This window comes from Myotis davidii, unplaced genomic scaffold (assembly GCF_000327345.1).
Source record: "Myotis davidii unplaced genomic scaffold, ASM32734v1 scaffold1166, whole genome shotgun sequence".
Classification (NCBI taxonomy): Eukaryota; Metazoa; Chordata; class Mammalia; order Chiroptera; family Vespertilionidae; genus Myotis; species Myotis davidii.
This window is the reverse complement of record NW_006296539.1, coordinates 222,164-235,383: the sequence shown is the minus strand read 5'-3', so window position 1 is coordinate 235,383 and position 13,220 is coordinate 222,164. Positions and strand designations below refer to the sequence as shown.

The following is a 13,220-nucleotide window of genomic DNA, read 5'->3' as shown; positions in this document are numbered from 1 at the left end:
CCTCTGAACTCTGTTAGTCCAAATAATTTAACTTTGTTGTACTCTTAATTATTTCCTGGGTGCTAGTATTATCTCTGTAACCCGTCTGCAAACTCCTTGAAACTGGAGTAAGGTTTGTTATTCCTCAGTGCCCTTTATGGTATGCATCATTGAATCATTCAAGGCCTTCCTTCCCCCAAGGACTTTAGGCTGTTAACTAAAGCATTCTTTTTTTTTTTCTTTAGTTCAACTATCACAAAAAAATGTTTAGATCAGAATTCCTGTGTCATGAAGAGTTTTTAACCCAGAAGAGGATTTGATGCTGGAAACGGAAGATATCAGTCAAAGGTAGCTTGTTTAAATAGTTCTGTTGTGTGTTTTTTTATGATAAAATTAATATGTGCCCTTTTAAAAATATAGTTAAGCCTAAGGAAAAAAGTAAAGATGATCCATTTCTCACTACTCAGAATTAACTAACCACTGTTAACATTTTGGTTTCTCTCCTCCCATTTTGCCCTCTCTTATGTATGGTGTATTTTTTTCACTGAAATACCATGGACATCTTTTCCATGACAATAAATGTGGATCTGCACGATCACCTTTAATAGCCACATTGTATTCTGTTTCATAAATGGACCATGTTTAACTTAACCCACCCCCAGTAATACACATTAGTTTAGAAACAATGTTTTGCTATTATGCACAATACTATGATAGGCACATAGTTTTACCCTGTTGTTTTCTAAGTATGAATTTCTGGATATGTGATAGGTTGTGCAGAGGGTAAGTATATTAAAAATTGCCATATCTGTTAACCAGTATGCCCTCAGAAGATTAGTACCTTTTTAGTTCTCCCCAGCAGCATTCATGACGTTTCTCGCTCCCCTTTGTTAATAAAGTATCCTTAGATGTTAATTTCTGTCAATCTGATAGTGGTAAAATTTTGGTTTTTATTTATATTTATCTAAATACTAATGAAGTTATTTTTATCAATCATTTGTATTTCTTAGTTCATTAATTTCCAATTATCCTTGTTCACTTGTTCCTGTATTTCTCTTACATATTTATGTTATGAACTTTTTATATGTAAGGGATATTTACCATTTGTCATGTATGGTATAAGTGATTTTCTCAAGCCTTATGTGTTTGGGAATGGATTTTTATTTTTAAACATACAGAAGTCTTAAACTCATGTGTAGATGTATTTTCTTTCATTTATGGATTGAGACATTGATATTGTAGAAAAGCCTTACCCATTCCAAGATTATGTAATCTTCCATTTTAATGGATGTTTAAAATATTGAGATCTTTGAGCCACTGGAATTCTAATAAAGGTATATTGTAGTAATTTCACTATAGTCAAATGCTAAAAGGTAGCTATTTTACAAAAACATTAAAATTCATTTAAACACTTAAGTAATTGATATATTTTTCCTTTTTTTGTGTAAAATTTTAAACCATTAATATTGTTTGTCCTAAGTTTTGGGTCTATGGCACAATGTGGACACCTATTAAAACCTGAACTAATGAAAGTGATTTTTAACTTTGTCAGGTAGGCCTTACTAACACTGCGTATGGGGGAGGGGGGGGTTGGGGGGGTTCTCCTCTCCTGCCTTAGAAATTTAAGGACTGGAACCATGTCTGATTCATCTTTGCATCTCCCATTCCCAGCCATCTGTGACACAAACAATGGTTGTTCTTCACTTGTGTGACAGGCACTGGTCACTGGAGAAACAGAAGAATAAGTGGCTGTCCCTGCCAAGGGGCTTGCCCTGTGATGAGAAAGTCAGCCAGCCGCATGTCTAATACTGCAGCCCACTGCTGCGATGAGCACATACTCTGGGGAGATGGGGATTGAGGAAGTCCTCACAGAGGAATCATGCTTGACTTGTGTCACTAGGATTACATTGGGCCCCAAAAAGTCACTCTACAAATGCAGAGGAATGCAGGACATTTCAGTGACTTGCAGCTTGTGTTTGAGATGGCTGGAGCATAGGGTACATATCCATCTATCTGTCAGGGGCTAAGACTAGAAAGATAGACAGGAACTAGATTAGTGCTAATGCAGAAGCTACACGCTCAGAATAAACCCTTCTTAACAGCTTCAGTGCACAGATCATGTACCAGATTATGTGTGGTGGGATTTAAACGTACAGTTGATAATGAACATTGACGTTTCTTGGATTATGCTATATTGATGATTTTTCTTACTTCCTGAAACAGGAGAGTTCTCATTCTGGGAGGACCTCGTTGTTGCTCTAATAGTGGTTGAAGACTAACTCCCAGAACATTGCCTGACCTCTGACCTGTCAGCATGGGCAGGTGAGTGACGGTGCCTAATCACTGTGTGGAAGCCCGAGATTTTTGATGCCACAGAAACAGATTTTGAGGGGGAGGAGGATATAAATCCTAAGTGAAAAGTATTCAAAGTTGTGCTGCACTTCCGTTATATACCGTTGTTCTTTCAGGGCCCATGGGCACCTGTCACAGAAAGAAAGTGATAGTGCCAGGTGGATTCTGCAGGAGTTAATGTAGTTTCTCATAAAGGGCATGTTGTGTTAGAATCTGTAACAGGTTGGGTTAAGCACAGGATAACTGTCTCTGAGCCTCAGAGGGGATGATAAACTCCATGGACTGGCCCAAGAACCCTCATGCAGGCTAGAAACTACAAATGGAAATTTCCATTGGGTTAGTAGGGTACCTCACTCTTCTGTGAGTCCGTGAAGAACTCTAGAGGGGAGAGTGTAGAAATTAACTGGAAAACAATAAAATTTATCCTAAAGTTAGCAAGTTGTTTTTTTTTTTAAGCCTAATGAAGCCTTTCATTCCTGACATAAACTGAGAAGTGTTTATTTGCAGAAATGTTTCAGGAATATTTCCAAAAACACAGGACATACATAGGTCATTTATTGACTTTGTTATGGGGATGTTTTTAAAGATATCATTTTCTCACTTACTCTTCAGGGAGAGATTTGCCTTGGAATTCAGTGTTAGGAAAATCTTACTCCTTTTAAGATATTTGTTTTCGTAATCTAATTGGCAACATTATTGGCCATGAGGATGCTCAGCCACTGTTTAAGACCTACCTTCTTACATGCATTCCTATGTACTAAATTGTCTTTTGGTTTCATCATCCTTAAACCTGATTGTGTTTTAGATTTATTTGTTTATGTTATTGAACTTATTCTTGTAAGCTGTCTCTAATTTTTTGGAACAAAACAGGGTACAGATAATCTGCATAATTCTCTCAAGAAAGGGGGGAAAAAACAGAAGTGTCATAACCATCAATATTAATTCTCATTCATATAATTTTATAATATGAGCCGCTTAGTGACAAAGATACTATCTGAGAAATGCATTGTTAGGCAGTTTCATCATTGTGCAATCACAGAGTGCACTTACACAAGCCTACATGGTATGTCCTACCATATACCTATCCTGTTGCTCCTAGACTACAAGCCTGTATGTCACTGTACAAAACAACACAAGATTAAATCAAGCACAAGATAAGATGATGCATTCAAGAGATGCGGTAAGCAGGAGATATATAAGGCTGCTGTGTGCATAACATGAGATACTGTTTTACAGCAAACTTTTTTTATAAGTAGGAAGTACTCTAAAGTAACGATAAAAATATAGTATGTAAATACATAAACCAGTAACAGTCATTTCTTATCAAGTATTATGTACTGTGCACAAATGCATGTGCTTCACTTTTATACAATTGGCAGCACAGGGAGGATCACACCAGCATCACCACAAACATGAGTAATGAGTTATTGCACTGTGTCATCATTAGGTGATGGGAATCTTTCAGCTTCATTATCATCTTATGGGACCACTGTCATATAGGCAGTCTGTCATTGACTGGAACATCTTTATGCAGCACGTGACCGTAATGAGTTATGTAGCAAAGTAGTAATATGGAGGGTGCTGGTATACCGATGCCTGTCAGCAGGGAAGTCAGGGCAGCTCAAACTGAATGTCTTGTTTTGGATCAGTTTAGGTGAAGGGAGTACTCTTTGGAGCAGATTGCTTTAAAATCTGTTTTGTTTTGGTTTTTTTGGAATTTCAGACTTGGCATCTCCTGTCTTTTTCCCGCTTCCTGGCATTTTAGCATCTCTCCAGTGGGATGTCCTCGAATTTTGAATACCAATTTACGCCAAATTGTTGTTATTAGTATTCTGGCTGCTGCTGTTTCACTTTTATACTTCTCTGTTGTCATAATCCGAAATAAATATGGGCGACTATCCAGAGACAAAAAGTTTCAAAGGTAAGAGAATACAAACCATTTATTTTCTAGATGGGATGCCATACCTTCATTTCATGGCTTCAAGACTTTGGGATTAGGTGGCATTGAAGGAGCCTGTAGCCGTAGGAAACAGATGCTGCACTGAATACAGCATGGCATGAAAAATTAAACTGTCTGAAACTGTTTAATCATTAACCACCAAATCCTCCTCATCAGAGGATTTAACATAAGCTTCTGTGATATCTTTTAAGCTGATTTTTCAGTTAATATTGATAGTTGGGAAGTAATTTTACTTTTCAGAACTTGTTTGAACATTTAAAGGAATAATGAGTGTATCTGATTTAGATTATCTTTTTCACTGTCACTTGTTTTGTTTTCCTCTGACTGATCATTTGGCAGTTGTAAAATGTTATATTGGTGTCACTGCACTTAGAAATCACCGACTTGGTGTTTGTTTATTGCACTTGCTCCTTTAGGTTTAGAATGATATTCTCTGTCTCAAAAGTATATGTTTGTTGTTCTAAACTAGGTACTTGGCACGAGTTACTGACATTGAAGCTACGGATACCAATAACCCCAATGTGAACTATGGTATCGTGGTGGACTGTGGTAGCAGTGGGTCTCGAATATTTGTCTATTGCTGGCCCAGGCATAATGGCAATCCTCATGACCTGTTGGATATCAGACAAATGAGGGATAAAAACCGAAAGCCAGTGGTTATGAAAATAAAACCAGGTATGTAAGTGATAAATATCTGACTGATATCCAGGTTCTGTCCTTTCATTCTCTGTGATGTTTCACATTTTTCCTTTTCTCTCATAGCAGGACCCAGTTGTTCTCCTTGTTTTACTTTTTTCACTTCCTTTATTTTTTTCTATCCTTCTTGCATAAGGCGACTAACACCTTATTAAAATATCCAAACACCATGTCTTTCTTACATCTTCTGCAGCATTTACCTTATTCATGGTGTCTACTCAAATGTTTGCAAATTGACATTAATTATGGAAGGATTTTTCCCCCCTATTCAGTAGCCAGTGGTCTTACTCCTTAATGACAAGGCAATTTCAGATAACTCATAAAAATATGTTCTCAAAATAATACATTAGTATATGTTTGTCATTTTAAAACTTGCTGCCCCAGTGTATTTCTAATTATCTAGATTATTTAATAAAGATGACCATAAAACTGAGAAGAGCTGGATTTCATTATGTCCAGCTTTTGTTTTTGTTTTTATAATTCCGCACCCAAGGATAATTTTTCCATTATTTTGTGTGTGTTTTTTTTAAGAGAAGGGAGTGGGGAGGGAGGGAAACACTGAGAGACATCAATTGGTTGCCTCCTGCACGCGCCCCAACCAAGGCCAGGAATCAAACCTGTAACCCAGGTACATGCCCTTGCCCAGCAATCAAACTCGAGAGAGACCCTTCAGTTCATGGGCCAACGCTCTAACCACAGAGGATACTGGTCAAGAATATGTCCAGTTTTTAAAGATATACAATTTCTAAGTCAGTGAGTTATAGAAAAATTGAGATGTGCCTTCCCTGTCAGATAATTTACATAAGTAATTCTAACCCTTTTGTTGTTGTTGTTGTTATCTATATAATTTGTACAGGCAGCACACTTCTTCAATAACATTAGGAATGGAAGGTGTCAGGACCTTGAAATAGGCATTTTATGTCTTGATAGTTGATAATCACTGATTTAAAACAGTGAACCAAAGACACTAGAGATTCACTACTTTAATTTCATCTTGTCAGTCATGTTAGATTGTAAAATATTAAACCCAAACAACCCAAGGAATTTATTTTTAAAATATATTGAATGTTGATTAAAAAAAATAATCATCATAATCATCTCCTATTTCAAAAACAAGTGAAAAGGAGCTTCAGTTTTGTTTTTAACTTTTTATTTATTGATTTGAGAGAGAGAGAGAGAAACAGACAGACATTGGTTTATTGTTCTACTTACTAGTATTTATACATTCATTGGTTGCTTCTTATATGTATCCTGACCAGGGATTGGACCTGCAACCTTGGTGTACCAGGACGAGGTTCTAACCAGCTGAGTTACCTGGCCAGGGAGGGACCTTCAATTGTAACATAAAAGAATACTTGTCCTCATAAAATGGTAATTACATAGACTGTAGACCCCTTGAGTCTTACCCATTCTCCATTGAATAATTCAGGCACCACTTCCTTCTGCAGGCAACCCTCAACAAGTTATTGTCCCTTGATGTTTGGGCATTGGCACCAGCATAGTGCTGAGAAAACTCAAAATCTCTACTTCATTTTTTAAGATAAAGAGAGGGAACTTAATTTGAGTTCTTGTCGCAAGCATTATTTTGAATCAGAGTACATTTTTTGTTAACAAAGATAATTTTTTCTCTAAGTCTTTGTGGATGACTTTTAATTATTACTTTTCTATTTTTCTACCCCTGAAATTTTTGTGTATTCCTAATCCAGAAACATTTTTAGGGTTAAAGTAATATTGATCAAATGAAAAATTCAGCTGGATTTTAAAAACAAACTATATAGCACTTGTTATAGCTTGAAGTAGACCATCAAGAACCTTTTTAATAGCTCTTCTGTATCTGGAAGCATGGTCTCTCATTTACAGCATTACAGCAACACTTATCTGTCTGGATCCACAAATTCCTAGTCTGTGAAGTAAGGAATTTTTGGACTTCTAAAATTCCCCTCATCTTTAGTATTGTAGGCTCAGGAATATTCACTACTTATGTATTCATTCAGCAAATATTTGCTGAGCACCTACTATTTTCTAGACACTGTTAGTGCTAAGAATATAAATTTGAACAAGACACAGTTTGTGCCCTTGAGAAACTTCCAGTTGAAATGAGACAAGCAAGTTAATAGGTAGGTAATTTTGATAAGGTAATGAATGCTTCGACTACAGGTAAAGAGAGCTCATCTTCAGGGATCTGCTGGTGCAGACTTCCATAGAGCAGTAGCTCTGGATGAGGAGCAGTTAGCCAGGTGAAAAGAAGTGGGAAGTGGGTAGGGAGGCAAAGAAAGGGCTATTCCTGGTGGGGGTACAGTAGCCATAAAGCAGAGTATGATGTAGAAATTTTATTCAAAATAGTTGAAGCCAAATGGAAGGAATGTGGGGAGAGACAGGATGGGTGAGTATGCAGAGCAGGTTATGATGCCATTCTAGAGTTGAGCTTTATCTGGGGGGCATTGAGGAGCCCAGAGGATTTTAAGTCAGAAAGAGACCCCTTTTGCATAGGAAATGATCGGGGAATTTCAAGACTGGGCAGTAGGATGTGTAGGCTGGCAGAGGGTGGGGGTATTCAAAACAGATGAAGAGAAGTGAAAAAATGTGAGAGGAACCAAGGAGAGGCAATGGATGAAACCCACAATACATATTGGGATGAGGGAGAGAAATTTTATTTAGGATATCAGCTTGGGCCACTGGATGGCTAGTGATAGTGGTCACTGAGGCGGGTCACAGGCAGTAAGAGCAGGTTTATTGTTGAGTCCAGATTTGAGTTGTGAGCGGGTGGTGAGCCTTGTTCACTGGGCAGTAACCACACACTGATCTGCAGATTGGAGGAGAGATCTGATAGGAGAAATCTGATGGTGATGCCAGCCATGAGAGTGAGGGAAGTGGGAGCTCTTTCCCAAGGCAGCAGTGAGCTCCTGTGCAATCAACTCCAAGCGTTTGACACATATGATGCTCAGTTAGGTCTGTGATTTTTGATGAGTAAGAATAAGAGGATGTGGGACTGAACGTTTGGTACCATCATTTGAGGAGGAGAAACTGAAAGGTGTTGCCAGAGGGATAGGAAAAAACAAGGAAAGTATGGTGGATAGCTTGAATTTCTCTCAAATTAGCCTCATTGAAGAAGTATAACTTACTAGCTGAAATATCTGCTTGTTAACAGAGGTGTCCTTTTTCTGTAGGCATTTCAGAATTTGCTACCTCTCCAGAGAAAGTCAGTGATTATATTTCTCCGCTCCTCAACTTTGCTGCAGAGCATGTGCCACGGGCAAAACACAAAGAAACCCCTCTCTACATTCTTTGCACAGCTGGCATGAGGGTCCTTCCTGAAAGGTGAGAGCAGTCCAGGCCTGTGGTGGTAGTGATGGTGGTGGTGGTGGTGGTGGTGGTGGTGGTGGTGATGGTATATTTTCCTCCTCATTTCCCTCCTGTTGCTTTTCCTCTTCCTTTTCCTCCTCTTCCATCATCATCACCAAAAGGAAGACATTTAAATTTCTTTTTTGAAATATAGAATAGTGGCAGAACTATTTCCTAGCTAGAACTCACTGTCTTTTAATATATTTGTTTATGACTGTAAATAGTAAACTATAAAGTTGTCATTTAAAAAATTGGTTTTCTATATTATTAGTTTAAGGATTTGTAGTTTTATATTTAAGAATCACATAATATACAGGTGAAAATTCATTCATTGTTCCACTTGAAAATTCATTCCTAAAATAAACAATCTTTTCAATGAATTGCTTTGGTTTTAAACTATATAGGATATACCAGAGCAGTAGTGTGTGTATGGGGGGTGGGGGATGGGGGTGCCCTTTTTAAAAACAAAAATTCAGTATGTCATGTTTTGATATGTACAATTTTGGATTGTCTTACAGCCAGCAGAAAGCCATCTTGGAAGACCTTCTGACTGATATCCCTGTGCATTTTGACTTTCTGTTTTCTGACTCTCATGCAGAAGTAATTTCAGGGAAACAGGAAGGTTGGTATATTGGTCTTCACTTTGAAATTTAGGAAACTTGCTTTAAATCCTCCATTTCCCACTGTGTATACTTTATTAAATTACTCCTAATATCTTAAAATTTGGAAAACCATAGCTTTGAAATATTATAATTTTTAAATGTTTAAATTAGTTTCTCACATAGCTGACCTTTATTATCCAAACATTAAGCCATTGCAAAAATAATTTATCTTCACCACATGTAGGAAATGAATTTTAAACTCCTTTTGATAGAAAAGTTTTGTGCTCCTTGCCTAAGATATACAGCTTTCTGGAATTACAATAATTACTGAGCTATTGGAGCCTTTTATTGATTTTCTCTCTAGGAAGGGAAAATTATTCTTGACTTTGATACACTGAGAAAATATTAGTTCTGTTTTCAAAGAAATGATTTCTTTGTAAATTAAATAACAAGTCAGTGACATTATTTGATTAATAGCTTGTTAGAAATGGAAATAAAAAACATTTATTTCAAAGTCATCTATCATTTTAGCAAATGCCTCCTCTATGAAAGACACTGTAGAGAATACAGAATTGGGTGAAATATGGACATTGCCATTGTTATGTTTACAAACAAGAGAGGTACACAATTAACTGCTATATGAGTTACAGTTTTAGATACCTTAAGGAAGGTAAGGAAAAAAGATCATGGGAATTTGAAAGAGGAAGACTTTTTATTTCTAGCTAAGGGCATCATGGAGAAAATGGCATTTGAACTAATGAGGTAGTTATAGCATGCCAGAGCATGGCATAGGTAGGGCTCTGAGAGGGCACATTCCAGACAGAAGAAATTGTTTGAGTCAACACAGGTCGAAAAAGCTGCACTATAGACGGAGGAACAAAAATATTTTAGTTTGACTGCATTATGGCCCTTTTGAAGGTGTTAATAATAGAAAAAGTTGGACAGGTCTTGGTGACATCATCACCATGGCAGCGTGAATCATTCCTTCTTTCTCTCCCCTTTGATTTATAATTAGACATTTAAAACAACACAAACACACACACACACACAGCACCTCTGCATAGCACATGAGGGCACCTGAAAGATCTATTCATCTGTCTACCAGAAAGTGGGTGGATTGAATCCTAGAGGAGGCTGTGGAGCCAGGGCGTAGTGGCAGGGGGTGTGCGGCAGGCCAGGACAACCTTTCTGGTAGAGGAGGTGGAGGATGAAGATGGTGAGTGAGGGTCTCTCTGGCTGTGTGTGCTGCAGCTGGAGGAACCTGTTGTCTCTGAGAAGACATCACAATGACTGGGGGTAGGGAAAAGGCAAAGAGAACACCCATGGATATCAGGAACACCCCTCACTCGAGGGTAGCCCTCTCTGTTCTGTGGATACACCCAAAACATCAAATGCTCAGCACACACTTCCCCTAACTCAGTGGCCACTCTTCTCCCTCAATACCCCCCCCCCCCCCCATCAACTTTTTTTTATGAGCATGCTGCCAACCTACCGAGCTCCGGTAAGAGAAACCAAAAACTTGTGCTATAGTGCCACCTTCTGGAAAATAAAAGAAAGTACTCTACTTACGAACTTGTTGAATTGTTAGATTCAAAATAAACCAAGCTTTACCTAGATAAGAAAGATATTCACTACTTGAAATGCTCAGCAGAGATACTTTCATCAAACACCATAATCACTGTAATATAATATCACAAAAAGAAAATGATAATTTTCTAGTAACTGAACACAAAGACATGGACTATTGTGATCTAATTGATAAAGAATTCAAAAAAGCTGTTATGAAGAAATTCAGCAAGCTACAGGAATACTCAGGCAATGAAATGAAATCAGGAATAAAATTAATGAACAGGAGTACTTTACAAAAGAGACTGAAATTCTAAAAAAAGAAATTCTGGAGCTGAAGAACTCAGTAAATGAGATAAAGTATTGTGGGGAAAAGCATATCAGATGGAAGAGAGAATAAACGGGTCAATACATCAAGAAGCTATGGCATAAATATACAGGATGTCCGCCAAAAATGTATGCACACTTCAACAGCCAATAGCTCAGTTTTGAAAATGAAATGTATTTTAATAAACACTGCCTTTATAGTTATTCAAAATGTGTGTATATATTTTTTGGGACATCCTATTTATGCTCCCAATGCCTGAGCACCAAAATATATTAAGCAAATATTAGCAGATCTTAAGGAAAAAATAGGTAATAATACAATAATACAGTGGACTTCAATACCACACTATCAGCAATCACAGACTGTTCTGACAGAAAATCAAGAAAATGTTGGAATTGAACCACAAGTTAGAACCAATTTACCTAACAGACATCTACAGAACAATCCAGGCAACAACTGACTACATATTCTTCTCAAGTGCACATGGAACATTCTCTAGAATAGATTATCTGAATTTTAGCAAATTTTAAGAAGATTGAAGCCATACCAACTATCTTTTCTGACCACAGTGGTATAAAGTTAAAAGTCAACAAGAGGAAAGTGAGAAAAATCTACAAATATATGGAAACGAAACAACATTCCAAACAATGATGGATCAAAGAAATCAAAAGGGAAATAACTGTCTTGAAACAAATAAAAATGGGAATACAACATAACAGATATCCTGGGATATAGCAAAAACAGTTCTGAAGGGAAAGTTTATAGCAATAAACACATATATTAAGAAATTTGAAAGACCTCAAATAAACAACCTAACTTTACACTTTAAGGAACTAGAAGAATCCAGCCCAAAGTTAGTAGAATGAAGGAAATAAGATCAGAGCAGAAATAAATGAAATAGGCACCAGAGAATAAAAAAGATAACAAAACTGGTACTACAGAAATGCATACAATCAAAAGAAACTATTATGAACAATTACATACCAACAAATGATATACTAGAAGAAATGGATATACTTCTGGAAACATAACCTACCAAAACTGAATCAGCATGAAATAAACAATATGAACAACCAATAACGAGTACAGAGATTGAATCAGTAATCAACTCCCAACACAGAAAACCCAGAGTCAAATGGCTGAGAATTCTACCAAACATTTAAAGAATGAACACCAACCCTCATCAAACTCCTCCCAAAATATCAAGGACAAGAGAACACTCCAAAGCTCACTCTATGAAGCATTACCTTGACAAAACCAGATAAGGATACAAGAAAAGAAAACTGTAAACCAATATCCTGATGAATATAGATGCAAAAATTCTCAACAAAATATTAGCAAACTAGTATCAAGAGCACATTATGCCCCATGACCAACTGGGATTTATTCCCGAGACAACAAGGATTCAACATATGCAAATCAAAAAATACTTAATACTTTAATAAAATGGAAGATGAAAATAGCATGATTATCTCAGTAGACACAGGAAAAGCATTTGGTAAATTACAGCATTTGTTTATGAAAAACCCTTAATAGATTGGTTATACCTCAACATAATAAAGGCCATATATGACAAACCCATAGCTGGCATTGTAGTCAATGGGGAAAAATTAATGTATTTCCTCAAGAACAAGGTAAGGATGCCCGCTCTTATCACTCTTATACAATACTAGAGGCCCGATGGATGAAATTTGTGCAAGGGGCTCAGCCCTTGCAGCTGAGGCAGCTGCCCTTGTCCAGAAGGTTGTCCAGGTCATATAGCTGTCTGGTCTAATTAGCATATTAGCATATTTTATTATTATAGATAGTACTGGAAGCCTAGCCAGAGCAATTAGGTAAGACAAAGAAATAAAAAGCATCCAAATTATAAAGGAAAAGGTATAATTGTCACTATTTGCTGATGATATATATAGAAAATTCCAGAGAATCATTCAAGAAATTGACTAGTCATTGAGTCAACATTTTCTGTAAAGTGGCAAGATACACAATACACAGAAATCAGTTGTATTCCTTTAATGATGAAGCATCTGAAAAAAGAAATAATAGCATCAAAAGCAAAAATACTCAGGAATAAATTTAACCAAGAAAGTGAAATACCTGTACAATGAAAACTATAAGACTTTGCTGAAAGAAATAAAAAAAGACAAACAAATGGAAAAACAGTATGTGTTTGTTTGTGGATCAGAATAATTTATATTTTTAAAATGTCCATACTACCCTGAGCCATCTACAGATTCAGCATAGTCCCCATGAACATGAAAATACCAAAGGCATTATTCTTCACAGAAATAAGACAGTTCTTAAATGTGTATGGAACTATAAAAGACCCTGAATAGTTAAGGCAATCCTGAGAATAAAAGAACAGAGCTGGAGGTATTACACTTCTGTATTTCAC

General features: G+C 36.8%; 1 protein-coding gene across 5 annotated transcripts in view; it reads left to right on the top strand.

The window, feature by feature from the left end:
• Positions 1–225: 225 nt before the first annotated feature.
• Positions 226–13,220, top strand: part of ENTPD4 (ectonucleoside triphosphate diphosphohydrolase 4) — a 29,349-nt gene continuing 16,354 nt past the window's right edge. For 2 of the 5 annotated variants that reach the window (XM_006771922.2, XM_006771920.2), the window contains exons 1-6: positions 226–327; positions 2,203–2,301; positions 4,055–4,252; positions 4,761–4,966; positions 8,155–8,305; positions 8,848–8,951. In XM_006771922.2, coding sequence (XP_006771985.1) covers positions 2,294–2,301; positions 4,055–4,252; positions 4,761–4,966; positions 8,155–8,305; positions 8,848–8,951 — 667 coding nt within the window. In that variant the 5' untranslated portion in view covers positions 226–327; positions 2,203–2,293. Of the gene's footprint in view, positions 328–2,202; positions 2,302–2,452; positions 2,668–3,430; positions 3,512–4,054; positions 4,253–4,760; positions 4,967–8,154; positions 8,306–8,847; positions 8,952–13,220 lie in introns of those variants that run through there. The other 3 variants (XM_015569250.1, XM_015569249.1, XM_006771921.2) reach the window with 2 other exon arrangements.